General features: G+C 42.7%; 1 protein-coding gene across 1 annotated transcript; it reads left to right on the plus strand.

Moving 5' to 3' along the window:
• Positions 1-1,797: 1,797 nt before the first annotated feature.
• On the plus strand, positions 1,798-11,992 carry F2RL1 (F2R like trypsin receptor 1). Its single transcript, XM_067568818.1, has 2 exons — positions 1,798-2,806; positions 7,962-11,992. The coding sequence occupies exons 1-2, from the start codon at positions 2,740-2,742 to the stop codon at positions 9,059-9,061; spliced, it is 1,167 nt and encodes a 388-aa protein (XP_067424919.1). The 5' UTR covers positions 1,798-2,739; the 3' UTR covers positions 9,062-11,992.
• Positions 11,993-13,513: the final 1,521 nt, after the last annotated feature.

The raw sequence follows: 13,513 nt of genomic DNA on the forward strand, positions 1-13,513 counted from the left end.
CCGCAGCCAACCTGGGGTCATGCTGATGGGCCAGGGCTCCTTACATCCTGGTGCTTCCATCCCTGGCTGCAGCCCTAGCAATCTGTCTGTGGCCCAGACTTTCCACCAAAAACAGTCAATAGCCAGCATGCTGTTACATTCTAGTTAAAGATGGTATCACTTCCAGGCAGAATGTTTCCATGAACAGAAAATTGTTCTGCATCCTCAGCCTGCATTTCAGGAAGGGTATAGGTGTATATATTGAATAAAAGGGGAGCCAAAACTGACCCTTGTGGAAGGCCATGGGGAGCAAGTGCAGTAGCAAAAATTGAAGCTAAAGTAGAATAAACACAAAATTGGATCTCAAGTTCTTGTTTATAATCTTTGATCTCTTTGTGTGTCAGTTCCCTCTCTCTGTAAAATGGGGATAACAATACCTCCCCCCCGACACCCATCAGAGGATTTTTGGAAAATAAATGAATTAGTATTTGTGAAGCACTCAAATATTATAGTGATGAGTACTATCAAAAAGCTCATAAGGAAATTAACAATTCTGTCTTCAAAGCAGGGTCTGAATACTGTGCAATAAATAACATCTAGGACCACACATTGAATAGTGAAGATAAAATATTGAATAGCTGCTCATTAAGTGAACACTGACCATTCTGTCTACTTAATGAGGCAGGGAACTAGTTGACAAAATAGTATATGATCTTATACTTAGAGACTGTATCATAATAATACGTATACACAAAGGGAATAAATTAGGGTTGCATAAGCAACCTTCATTCTGGGATTGCCTAACTTTTGTGTGCTTGGGTTTGCAACCTTAATGTTCTTTTAACACACATTTGTATAATATTTGTAGATAGTACCTGGATATAAACTTAAAGGACTATGTTTTATGTCACTGTTCCCCTCTATTATATATATCCTGGAATTAGTGCTTACAGAAGTGAAGTACTTAAACAACGTAGCTGGTGGTGCCAATTAGTTTAGAGGCTAGCTGATCACAGAAAATACCAATTTGTTACTGCATTAATATATCACTAATATAGTGCCATAAAAACACACAGTGCTTAACAAGCTTGTAAGATTCAACTCAGGATCCCCACTCTACTTCACATACAGCATTTATATAGAGAAAACAAAAATTAAAGTTTATTAAAGAGATTCAAGTGATAAAGAGTGAGAATACTGGAAACAAATAGTTACATATAAAACAAAATCATAACATACTTTCCAGATGCTAACCTTCCCTATCTCCAACCAGATAGTTTACCCCAAGTCCTTTTCCCAGTGTTTCCAAACAGTTTGGCTGAAATCCTCTCTCCTCTGATCAAACCTTTAGGTGATTTGTACTCTGAGGCTGAAAGAATAATGGGGTTCATCTATACCCCACATATAGTTTCAAAAGTTCATTGTCTTAATCCTAAACAGGATAACCCCTGCTGTTTTTATTTTTTCCTGCAACCTCTGCACTCCATTGATTAGCATTTTGCTCAGATTGTGAATGGGCATCCATTGTCAACCACACAATACTTAATTTGCACATGACCCCAGCTGGCGTGAGATACGTCTCTTCGCTTCTGCCTAACAGGCATGTACCATCACCTTTTGGTGACTTCTTGCCTTAACGCACAGACCTAGAGAACATAATTTTGATTATATCTACTTAACTCCTCCTCACCTCATCTATTACCCGTAGTAGGGATATCTCACAATGATTATGATGACCAGCTTGACACAGGCTTTCATGAGGGACCTCACATAACATGCTTTGGTGCCAGACCAAAGGGACGTCTGTAAACCTTATGTATTCATGTGCCACTGCCAGCTGGCAGCAAGAGATCCTAGGGTCACACTGGGCCAGGGCTGTTTTCACCCCACTGAGACTTCTCTACTAGGACAAAAGAACTGCGACTCCCGCCCCTGACCCACCTTGTATCACAGGGGCATACGCTGCCTCGGCGCGCAGCGAGCCCGTTTACACTACACCACCAACCGCTGCTTTTCCAGGGGGGTGGGTAACTGGAGCTAGCCAACACAAGGCTGGGCAGCTCCTGTGGACTTGAGGTCCGCCACGCAACGGTGCCAGCCGAGCCGCGCCGCAACCGAGGTCAGGCAGGGCCGCGGGCGGGACCAGCTGACACCAGGGGGAAGGATCCCATCTGAAGGCGGATACGCGCCAGGTGTGTTCCTCCGCCGCGCGGCAGCGGCTGGGACTCACCCAGCTCCAGCGCCTGCCAACGCGAGCCGCCCCCTAGCGCCGGGGAGCTGAGCACCACGCCAGGGACCACCTGCCTTGGGGGGAGGGGGAGGGGGAGGAAGAGGAAGAAGCAGAAGCAGCAGCCGCAGCAGCAGCCCGGACCCCACGCGCCGGCTCCGGCGGGCCCAGGCTCGCGCGCTTCTCCTCCCCCGTTTCCAGTTCCACGCCGGGGAGGTGATGCTCATGTCACGTGCCCAGTCTCACTGCCCCCCGCGGGCCGCGGCGTTCGAAACCAGGCGTCCGCCTGGAGGGGGCGGGGCCGAGGCCGAGGCACCTGGCAGTCTGCAGGTCGGCCCCGCCCCCTCGAAGGTATCAGCGAAACTGGACGGGGGCGGGACGCGAGCGCGTAGCAATTGCGAAGACACAAACGCAGTGTCCAGCCGCGCAGCAGGTCCCGGCTGTCGGTGTGTCGGGCTGCGCCCCAGTCCTGCCTGCTTGTCTGCTCCCGCCAACTCCGAGCGCAGCGCAGCCCGTCCCGGTCCCGCCTGGAGATGGGGCGCCGCCGCTGGCTGCAGCTCCTGCTCCTGTGCGCCGCGCTTGTGGCCGCCTCCGCTTCAGGTAAGAAAGGAACGGTCGAGATAGTCGGGGCCGCGCCGCCATGGGAGGTGGGGAGGCGGCCGGGGGGCAGCGCAGCGCAGGGACTGGGCGACTGGCGGCCGGTGGCGGCACCACCCCCGGGCAGGGTGGAACCAGCTGGGATCGGTCCGAGCCGCCCAGCCGCCACGTCTCCGGAACCCGGCGGGGGCTGGGGTGAGTCAGACGGGGCACGGGGTCGGGAGCAGCGGGCGCGGGGATCTGAGGCGCTCACAGCGACCCTCTCCTCCGTCCCTCCCTCCCCCTAATAGCCGTCACCAGGAGTTAGCGCCCCCCGGCTGCGGGCCGTTCCGAGCGCACCCTCCGCTCACCCCAGGGCGGCTCTCAAGGGCCGGGGGGCGGAGGAGATGAGGCGAGGCTCTTTCCTTAAGTACCCATACTGTGTTAGTTGCTCTCCAGACTGAGGAGGGACGATCTCTGCCTCAGATTGTTCCCAGTCTAAGGCCAAGGCACTTGAAGAGCAACGTGAACGCCTTAAATCGCCCTCAGCAGCAAACAGGGAGTTAGGGCGGGTTTTGACACGGGTGTAATGCTATCCGAGCAAGCTGCCACATTCTGCACCAGCTGCAGCGAGCGGTCTTTGTGGCTGGCCCCACCAGTAATTGCAGTAATCTGATCTGCAGCTAACAGCCCCTGGGCAATTTAATGTCTGAGAGAAAGTATTGCAAGGCTGTAACAGACTTGAGTTTTTTTATTAGTGAGGGGTGGAAGCCAACTAGCCAAGCACTTTTGGTCCCTGATACCACAGCAGTTGGGGATCTAGGAGTAGCTATGAATCATCAACAGCACTGGGAAGGGGATGGACAAATTCTATCAGTCATGGATAATGCACAATTGCTGTTATCAACTATTTTCTCTAAATGCCCCTTCCCTGTTCATACAGGATCACACATCATCTCGGAAATGAACTTTAGCCAATTTAAACTTGATGCAGACTCATTGTGCCTTTTTGAAAGGTTAAATGGCTTATAATAAATTGAATCAAATTCCCTTTATCTTAATTAGATTCTCAAGTACAAAACGTTGGAACAGACATAAAAAAAACCCTTAAGGTAGTGTTTCAGCCTGACATTTCTGATGTTATCAGAAAGCTAGGTCTCTTGTAATTTTGTATTTTTTGTCATCTTGTATTTTTTATTTTGATAGCAACCAGAACTTAACTCTTTAAAACACTTTGTTTAACTGTTTTCATGTGCATGTTTCAATACTTTACACAGTGAAAACCATTCATGTTGGCCCTTATCAGCCCCATTGATGAGCAATGAAATGAGACACACATTTAGCACAGCCCTCCCTGCTGCATTGATTCTTTGTCAACACAAGTTAGAGCTAGTTTGCATTACAAAAGCCATATACCACACCAAAGTTTTTCCACAGTTAACTGTTCAACAAATTGGGACTCTGGAGTTATATACATTAGCTATAAGAGGTAATCTTTTTAATATAAATATTAACTATGTTGATATAACAAAAACGAGAGTTCTGTAGCACTTTAAAGACTAACAAATTTAACTTCAGCAGGCAAGCTTTCGTGGGGTTCAGCCCACTTCCTCAGGTGCAGTCAGATGCAGTTTTGGGAGGAAGTAGTATATATGTCCCTCAGTACTCGAAGCTTTTCCTGTAGGCGGGTTGGTTGACTAATAGTACACGGTTGATTTTCAAGAATGAAACTCTGGTGTGTGTTTTGGAGGAGGAATATTCTCAATTTTTATGGAAAGTTAACTGTGCAATATGCAGAAAATACAATTAGCACTATATCCCAGTGTGACTACTGCTTTGTTAAGAAAATGTACATTACTTCTGAGACCAACATCCAGAGAAACAACTGCTGAGCTATTATGAGCCTACTGATTTTCAATTATAGTTAACATTTGGGTTCTGTGGTTTTGCATAAAATGTGTGGAATATAAAATGCAGAATATTTGATTGTATTTGAGTAAAAAACTAAACAAATTACTAAAACACTAGCATTATTTCACAGAGGATCTCTTTAAATGCTGTATCTCCTGTAATATAAATTTGTATCTCATCCATTCTCTGTTGCAGTGGTTCCCAACCTATAGGGGATCCATGGAAAAGAAAAATAACATCCTCATCAGGGACATGTACAATTTCAAATAAAACTAGTAGCATGTGGTGGTCTGCAAAATGTTTGGAGGTTGAAAAGGGGCCTGCACACTCGAAATGGTTGGGAACTGCTGCTATATTGAATGTTTACCACATGTATTGATAGTTATTGCATCTGTTAGCCCTGTTTTATACAAGTATTGCATGCACACTTCTAAAATAGATGTCCACAAGTTGGTTTGGAAAACATGGGGAGTGTCTGTTTAAATTAATGTAGAAAACTGACATGAAATGCATGAACATTTTTTTTGTTTTCATTTCTGTCATATGGTAGCAGTTTTTAAAGCTTTGGACATGTGCAGTATAATTGGAATTTTATAATGTGTGCAACTGGTTACTGATTGACAGATTTGACAGCTATGCAGCCCCGTTGTTTGAAAACTGCTAAACTATGGTACTATTAATTAACTCTTAAATGTACATTGTCCAGTGACTTGGAACTTGCCTAATGGTAAAAAAAATGGATCTGGTTAACTGTTTAATCAGAACAACCTCTTTTTTGTGGATGCATTTATCAGTATAAAACTGCTTGTAGCAGTATAGCTTATTTCCATATGGGAATAAGCAACAAACTGTACTGGTGTAACATTTTTTTTCTTTTCTTTTTTTTTTTTTTTGCCAGTATAACTGAACATGTAGCTTATTTTGTTCAGGAAAACGGCATGAGCTCTACTAGCAAAAAGAGCTGTACTTTGGGGCTTGCATGGACAAGGAAAAGGGATACATGTTTAATTGAAAATCCCTCTTTAACTGTAGTCTAAATTGGTGTTAACATCTTTAACTCGATTTTTGTAAATCAAGTTATAGCCTGGGCAGAGCCTTAATGTGAGATATTAGTTTGACCAAGATTAAGTAGTAGCTTAACTGAAACTGAATGTATATACAGATGAAAGAATAAATGGTAAGTCTTCCTGTGGAAAACTACTTTGGAATCTTAAAACTTAAGGAATAGAAGTGTTCTCTTAATCTTGGCAAGTTATCAGAAGGATGCAATCCACTGCATACAAAAGCATTCATGCTTTGGGACACTGCTTCTTATATTTTAACACTTGTGTACAAATCTGTGTTACTGCAAGCTCTCTTTTGTGTCTGCATTTTATAGCTTCAACCCACTTCCTATCCTTCAGGTTGCTGCAAAGATATTTTAAGATTAAAATAGATTTTTTTCATTTACAGAGAGACTCAATATCATTGCTTTTTTAAAAAAAAAGCACATCAAACTATTTTAATTACATAGAATGAGTTCATGGAAAGCACTTGGATATCATGGTGATGCACTGGGTATAAAAATGACACTGCTGTTTATCTTGCTTCCAGCCACTAACTCAGAACCTTCATGCAGCAGACCCATGACACTGTCAGCCTACCACAGGTGGCTTGGTATTGGGGCTTCCTCCTGCAATGGCTGTTGCAGTGGATGTCAGAGCAGGGTGAAAGCATTTACAAGGGATTCTGGGCTGCTCTGGATAATGAAGCAACCCTCCAGAGACTGCCATAAATTATAGCAGCTCCTGGGTGATCTAATATGCACTGGGGGCTGTAGAGGCCCCTGCAGCAGCCCAGAATTGGGAGGAAGCAAATGTGTTTTAAACTAAAAAGCCATCTTTGCTCCCACCCTAAACTGCTTAAGGACTCTCAGCACAGAATTTCAACCACTATGTGAAGTATGAACTAGTCATAGCAGCTGTTCCAGTCTAGTGATTGGAGTAATAGCTGCAGAAAGACTGATTAGCCACCCTATGCATGGATTACAGGTGGTTTGCCCTTCATGGCATTTTGCATAAAGCTATTTCAGTTTTTGAGCAGGACATTAGGTGGTGTGAACTTTATGTAAAACAAGCATAATTGGATCAAACTCTGTAGTTTTGTACTGTGACAATTTTAGCTTATAACAAAATCAGGCCAATCTGGTTCTTGAAGTCTGCATACTGTTTTTACCACATAACTAAGTAGGCCCTAAGTAGGTCTAAATGAAGGAACCATATACTGGTGGAGTTGCATGCTGCAGGGCTTGCAATGGTGCATCTTACGCCTTGTCTACACTAGCACTTATTCCAGCAAAACTTTTGTTGCTCAAGGATGTGAAAAAACACCCCCTTGAGCAACGTAAGTTTTGCCAGCATAAGCTCTTGTGTGGACAGCGCTGTCAGTGGGAGATGCTCTCTGGATGATTCAGTGGTTAGGGAGATAACATATCAGAATCCCAGGCTAAGGGATTAAGCTGCTTTTATCGAAACTGAGACTTGCAGAGGTATATTCACATCTGTTTTTAACTTAAGTATTTTTGTGGTCCCCCTTCATTGTACAACACTCCTGGGAAGTATTAATCCTATCTTTACAGATGGGGAAGTGAGGCGCAGAGAGAGGAAATAACTTCCTTTGTGACCTCAGGCGAGTTTGTGGTGAAGCAGGGAATTGAACCTAGGTTTCCCCTGTCCCAGGCTAGCACCCTTACTGCTTGACCATGTAACACTACTGGAAGTGTTCAAAAGACTCATGTTTTCTTTCCTGTCTTACGCAGAAGACTGAGTGCAATTAAGGGCTCGTCTACATGGGGAAAACTGTTGGTATAGCTATGTTTTTATTCTTCCTCGTGTAGACAAGCCTCTGTTCACGTACAATTGGCTCAAGCTTTGTTTACTCTGATTCAACTACTTATTCAAGTAGGCTTGGAAGGGTTAAGTATTAATTAATTCCCCCCACCAAAAAAGACGAGAATTTGTGCATGGACATCAAATAATTTAACATTTATATATAAACATGGTGTAATAAAAGAATTACTTTGCTGATGGGTAATAAGCTAAAATGAAAGGGAGATAAAACTAAGGACAAGATGACTGAATTCAAGCATTGTTGCTAGCTTTTTCTGTTAATGTCTTTCTTCATAGTGTAGAATGGATTGAACTGACCTATTGTTTTATCTTTAAAAAATGCAGCAGAAATATCTACTTAATGACATTGTACTAATCTGTCTGTTTTTCTTTCTCTTTAGTGAGAAATGCAACCAACCGTACAAAAGGAAGAAGTTTTGGTGGCCAAATCGTTGAAAATAAAAATATCTCTGGAAAATCATATAATGTGAGTGACTTTGCTGCAAAAGTCCTTACTGGAAAACTCACTACAGTTTTCCTTCCTGTAGTCTACATCACTGTGTTTCTTATTGGCTTACCAAGCAATGCCATGGCTTTATGGGTCTTTTTCTTCAGAACCAAAAAGAAGCATCCAGCTGTGATTTATATGGCCAACCTGGCACTAGCAGATCTTCTGTTTGTCATCTGGTTCCCTCTGAAGATTGCATACCATATAAATGGCAACAACTGGATCTATGGTGAAGGACTTTGCAAAGTACTTGTTGGATTTTTTTATGGAAATATGTACTGCTCTATTCTTTTTTTGACCTGTCTCAGTGTGCAAAGGTACTGGGTTATAGTGAACCCCATACTACACTCAAGAAAGAAGTCTGAAGTGGCACTGAGAGTTTCAATTGCAATATGGATACTGATTTTGTTGAGCACCGTGCCATTGTACCTTGTTGATCAAACTGCATATATTTCAGATCTTAATATTACTACTTGTCATGATGTGTTGCCCCAGCATGTATTGGTTCATGACATGTTTAATTATTTCCTTTCTCTAGCAATTGGAGTCTTCTTATTTCCAGCTGGTCTCACTGTTGTTGCCTACATACTAATGATTAAGACTCTGAATGCTTCCATTACAGATGTAAACATTGGGAAGAAACGGAAAAGGGCGATCAAGCTCATTATTACAGTACTATCCATATATCTGATCTGTTTTATCCCTAGTAATATTCTACTTATAGTACACTATTCTCTGATCAGGAACTATGGCAAAAGTGATGTGTATGCATTTTATATAACAGCATTGTGTCTTTCCACTTTGAACAGTGGCATTGATCCATTCATCTATTATTTTGTTTCAAAAGACTTTAGAGACAACCTTAAAAATGCTTTCCTTTGCCGAAGTGTGCGAAATGTGAAGAGAATGCAAGTCTCTCTTTCATCAAGTAGATACCCTAAGAAATCCAACTCCTATTCTTCCAGTTCAAACACAACTAAGACCACTTACTAAATCTCCACTTGTAGGAGAAAAGTGAACATTTTATTAATATAGCAATGAGCCTATTGTGCGTAACATATCTTTTTTTTATTTTTTACAAGTGTGTATGAAGGAACCATCTGTTGGATTCACACTGAGACCTTAATTTCAAAACTGGCAACTTCACCTCAATGAATTCCAAGTAGGAAATATTGAGTGGCATGGGAAACACAGCACCATCCTGAGTTTCAGATATTGATTAAAAAATATTCATTCTCTAAGTGGCTGAGAACTTCTGTAATGCTTTAATACGTATGGAATGTTGGATGATACCTATATTTTAATCACTTCTGTATTTAACTCTTGATAAATTAGTGAAGGATACTTTATTTTTATGACTTTATTGTACTTTTGTTTTTATATACTATATTTTTATATACTAGAAACAAACAATTTAAGTATCTTGTTTCTTTAGGGCCCTATCCCTTTGCACATAACTCCATTAAGATCAATTAATGTTAAGAGAGTAAATAAGAGAGCCTTCTTTTAAGCCACAATGATACATTTCTTATGCTCAGTAGAATTTTTATTGTCTACCAGACTTTTCTATTGTTGCAAATACTGAAACTGGGGAAGCCTGGCAGGATTATACTAGTGAGATAGCAATTATTAGCTAGCACTGAGATAAATTAACTTGTTCTTTGATAGAAATATATGCTGAGGCAAACTATTTCCAAGATTTGGCCGGTATGTGATCTTAATGGAACATAATATGCTGTATTTGTAGAATTGTGTCATGTAGCTGTTTCATTTTTACACACTACTTCATTTGTATTAAGAGATATATATATATATATATATATATATATATATATATATATATATATATATACATATATAAGGTAAATGAAGTCACTTTTTATAACACATTGAGTTTGGAAGTCATCATTTGTGTTCCTGTTTAACTTTTTCAAATGTCAGTGATCTGATTTGCACTACCAGATTTTAGGTTAAAAAGTTTTTATTCTAAGTACAGATGTGGAGTTTGTAAATATTGCAGTTGGATGTAAAAATGAAGTAAATGTGCCTAATGCTACAATTCAGTAGTATGGGGCGTGTGTGTGTAGGTGAGAGGAACAGCCAGACAAAGTATTAACTCAAAACAGCTGGAAAAGACTCAATCCATTATGGATACTCCATAGCATCAAGCTCACTTTTACTCTGAAAAGCTGGTGGGTGTGTCTAGTTGATGTTGGTATGATTTTTAATTTAATCCTTTCTCTGTGAGTCCCTGAAAAGATCCTTGTTTAGGGCTCTTAAATGCAACTGCAGTATAGTTGTGGAGCAGCATCCCATTCTGCTAGGCGCTAGACAAACAACAAAGGATGCCTGAAAGAGCTTACAGTCTATATATAGGACAACGGCTGGATACAGACAAATGGGGAGCACAGAGAAACACTTCTGTTCAGCATGATAGGCAGTGGTCTTAGCAAACCCAGATGCTTAGCCATATTGGTCAGTGAAGAAACAAATTCCTTGGGTTTTTTTTAAAAGGGTTTTTCTACGATATATGCTCACTTCACTTTTTTTAAGTCAGCTATGGGCTGCAGTCCTAGTCACTTACAACATTTCAAATGAAGTGTTAACTTAAAACTGTAGGGGGATATCATTCATGCCACAATTAAGAAATGTGAGCACTCTCAAACTGCTTCTACACTAGGAAATGTGGCAGGAAAGGAACAGTTCCAGTAAGTTAGCTTTCATTAGAAGCTCCATGCAAATAGGGAGCGGATGTTATAAATAAAGTTGTAAGCTAGGGCACTGAACACTTTATTGCTTATGTAGGCTGAGTTTATTGCACACAGCAGGGCTTCCTTGCATCTCTCCATTCTGTACCACTTCCCCATCCCCTTTCACGGCATCTCTACAATCTCACCCCCACTTCTCATGCCAGGGGCTCTATTCCCATTTTCCCTTATTCCTCATACCCCCATTACAGAGGCTCAGACTTTTCCTCCTTGCTACCTATTCCCTCTCCTTCCCCTCCCATCCTTCTCTGCAGAGTTAGCGTGGGCTAATCCAGCCTGGCAGGAGAGCATCCCCTGTGCAAACCCCTATCTTGGGTTAGACCCTTAACCTGCCTCCACCGTGGTGCTGGGAAGGATTTCAGGTGCAATTTCTTATAGTTCTTAGTGGTGCATTAAACTTGGCCACTCTAATTAATTCTTCTGTAGTGAGCTTGTGATGTACCCCCAGGAAACCTGGGGTTGTGAGGCACCTTGCTACCCCCTCCTCTTACTGTGAGGAAGCTTTCTCTGCACCTGCTGGGGATTACCTCCCCAACTCCACTGGTCATAGGCAACACAAGCAGTGCCCTCTAGGGCTCCCAGTCCTCATGGTCACTTTATAGGTGAGTGATAGGCACACACTAACTCTGATTCTCCAGGCACTGGACACGCTCAGATTTCACTGATTGGCTGCTTGCCAAAGAAGCCTATGCCCCACCCTACCAGTTTCACCTCAGATCACCGCTCTGCTTAACTCACAGCACTTAGACTTGAGTTTATTCTAATCTAGTCTTTTATTTAACAAAGCATATTCAAGTAGTAATCTTGGGAATGAATGGTTACATATCAAATCATAACAAGCAAGCTAGACTTAGTTACCAAGTACTCTTATAGAGTACAGCTCACCCAAAAGCTCTGCAGTGCTGTACCTCTCATGAGACATACATGCTATCAGTTTGCTTTTAAGGTTTAGGATCCAGTGTGTCTCTTCACCCTCCCACGGTACACCAGACCAATCCTTCGTGTTTATTCATAAATGGAGGCTCACCTGCTGTTTGTTTCTTCCTGTAGATTTCCTCTCTTGCAGATGGTGAAATATCTCCATGTGCATCTGGCTCAGTATGCAAATAGGCATACATTGTGAGGCATACCATTCACAAATGGCCAGACAGGGAGATTGATGTCCGTTACCTCCTGTCTGACAGGAACAATTCTGAGGTGTGCCACGTCCTGGTGACCTGTCTTAACTCTAAGAGCATTATTTCAGTTCAGCTACACAGCTCCTTAAATATTACCCATACATACATTTCACAGTGATTATGATGACCCGGGGGCTAGTGGCTGTCAGAGACCCCTCATGCCATCTTTTGGTGAACTATTATGCAGATAGCTGACCCAGGAATCCCTGTACAACCCTATGCATCCCCTTTGCCCTCTGTGTGTTGGCATCAAGGGGACTGAGTCACACTGCTCTCACATAGCATAGAGCTGCTGTCTGGAAAGGTCTTGAGAACAATATTTTATGTAAATAATGTCCAAGTGCAGTTACTCATTTCTAATGCAGACTGATCAGAAAATGAAAGTGACAGCATTTGGTAACAATAGTTTTCCATGAGAATGTCCTTAAATAATTCAGTCTGTAAACCAGAGAATAACTCATCCTGCCCCCTAGACATAATGTTTTGGGTATGTTCCCCCAGATTATGGGTATTGTTGATCTGAGAGCTTTACTAGAAGGCTAGTGTCCGCTTCTGGCCAAATGCCAGCATGTGAGGGGATCTCTTGGGCTGCATCTCTAGTCAAGTGCTGTTGAAGCGGAGCAGGCAAATGTGGGGTTACAGTGCTGAGCTAGTGGAGGTGACTTAGGGCTGGTCTACACTAAAAAGTTAGGTTGATGCAGCTGTGTCACTCAGATGTGGAAAAAAAACAAAAACCTCCCCCTGAATGATGAAGTTTGTTAAGCTGACCTAACTCCCAGTATAGACAGCACTATGTTGCTGGAAGAATTCTTCCCTTGACCTTGCTACTGCCTCTTTGAGAGGTGGATTACTATGCTGACAGCAAAACCCCGCCCTTCGCTGTAGTGCATGGCTACAGTGCTAAAGTGTAGACATAGCTGTACAGTGGGGAAAAGACAAAAACCTACAAGTCCAGCTCGAATCAAAGCAACCCAGACCCTAAGTACAGTGAGAATGCAGGCTAAAGTAGGTGTTGTGCAAAATGAAGCACTCGGGACTGTTTCAAGGGGAAAAGGCAGTACGCCTAATTTATTATCAAAAACTAAATTAACAGCTATCTGACGCCTATGCGTGCGCACGCATGCACACACACCAGAAAATGTTCTGTAGTTTTTATAGCTATGAGTCCTGATCATGGCTTGAGGTTTTAGCTTGGGACCGTTTCTGGCGTTCGTGGCTCGTGGCAGCTACCTGGCCAGGGAAGCTGGGCCCGAGGCAAGCAGGGTCTTTGTCGGGTGTGCACCGACGCTCTTCTTTGGTGATGTGCAGAACCTTATTCTTCCCCCAAAGCCTTGCAATCTCACCCAGTCTTTTATAGGTTTTTGACTTTGGCTGTGTCACGTCGCTGTGACCGTTGATTGCCAGACAATAGTAGATGTGACTTTCAGCTCGTTCTTGGTGTCTTGATTAAGTTTTCCTTTTGTTTTCTGGGGTGGATTCTTCTTTTGCTTTTTAGTGTT

The sequence above is a fragment of the Emydura macquarii genome, unplaced genomic scaffold (assembly GCF_026122565.2).
Source record: "Emydura macquarii macquarii isolate MOO-44397 ecotype Brisbane River unplaced genomic scaffold, CSIRO-AGI_Emac_v2 contig_2897, whole genome shotgun sequence".
Lineage (NCBI taxonomy): Eukaryota > Metazoa > Chordata > Testudines > Chelidae > Emydura > Emydura macquarii.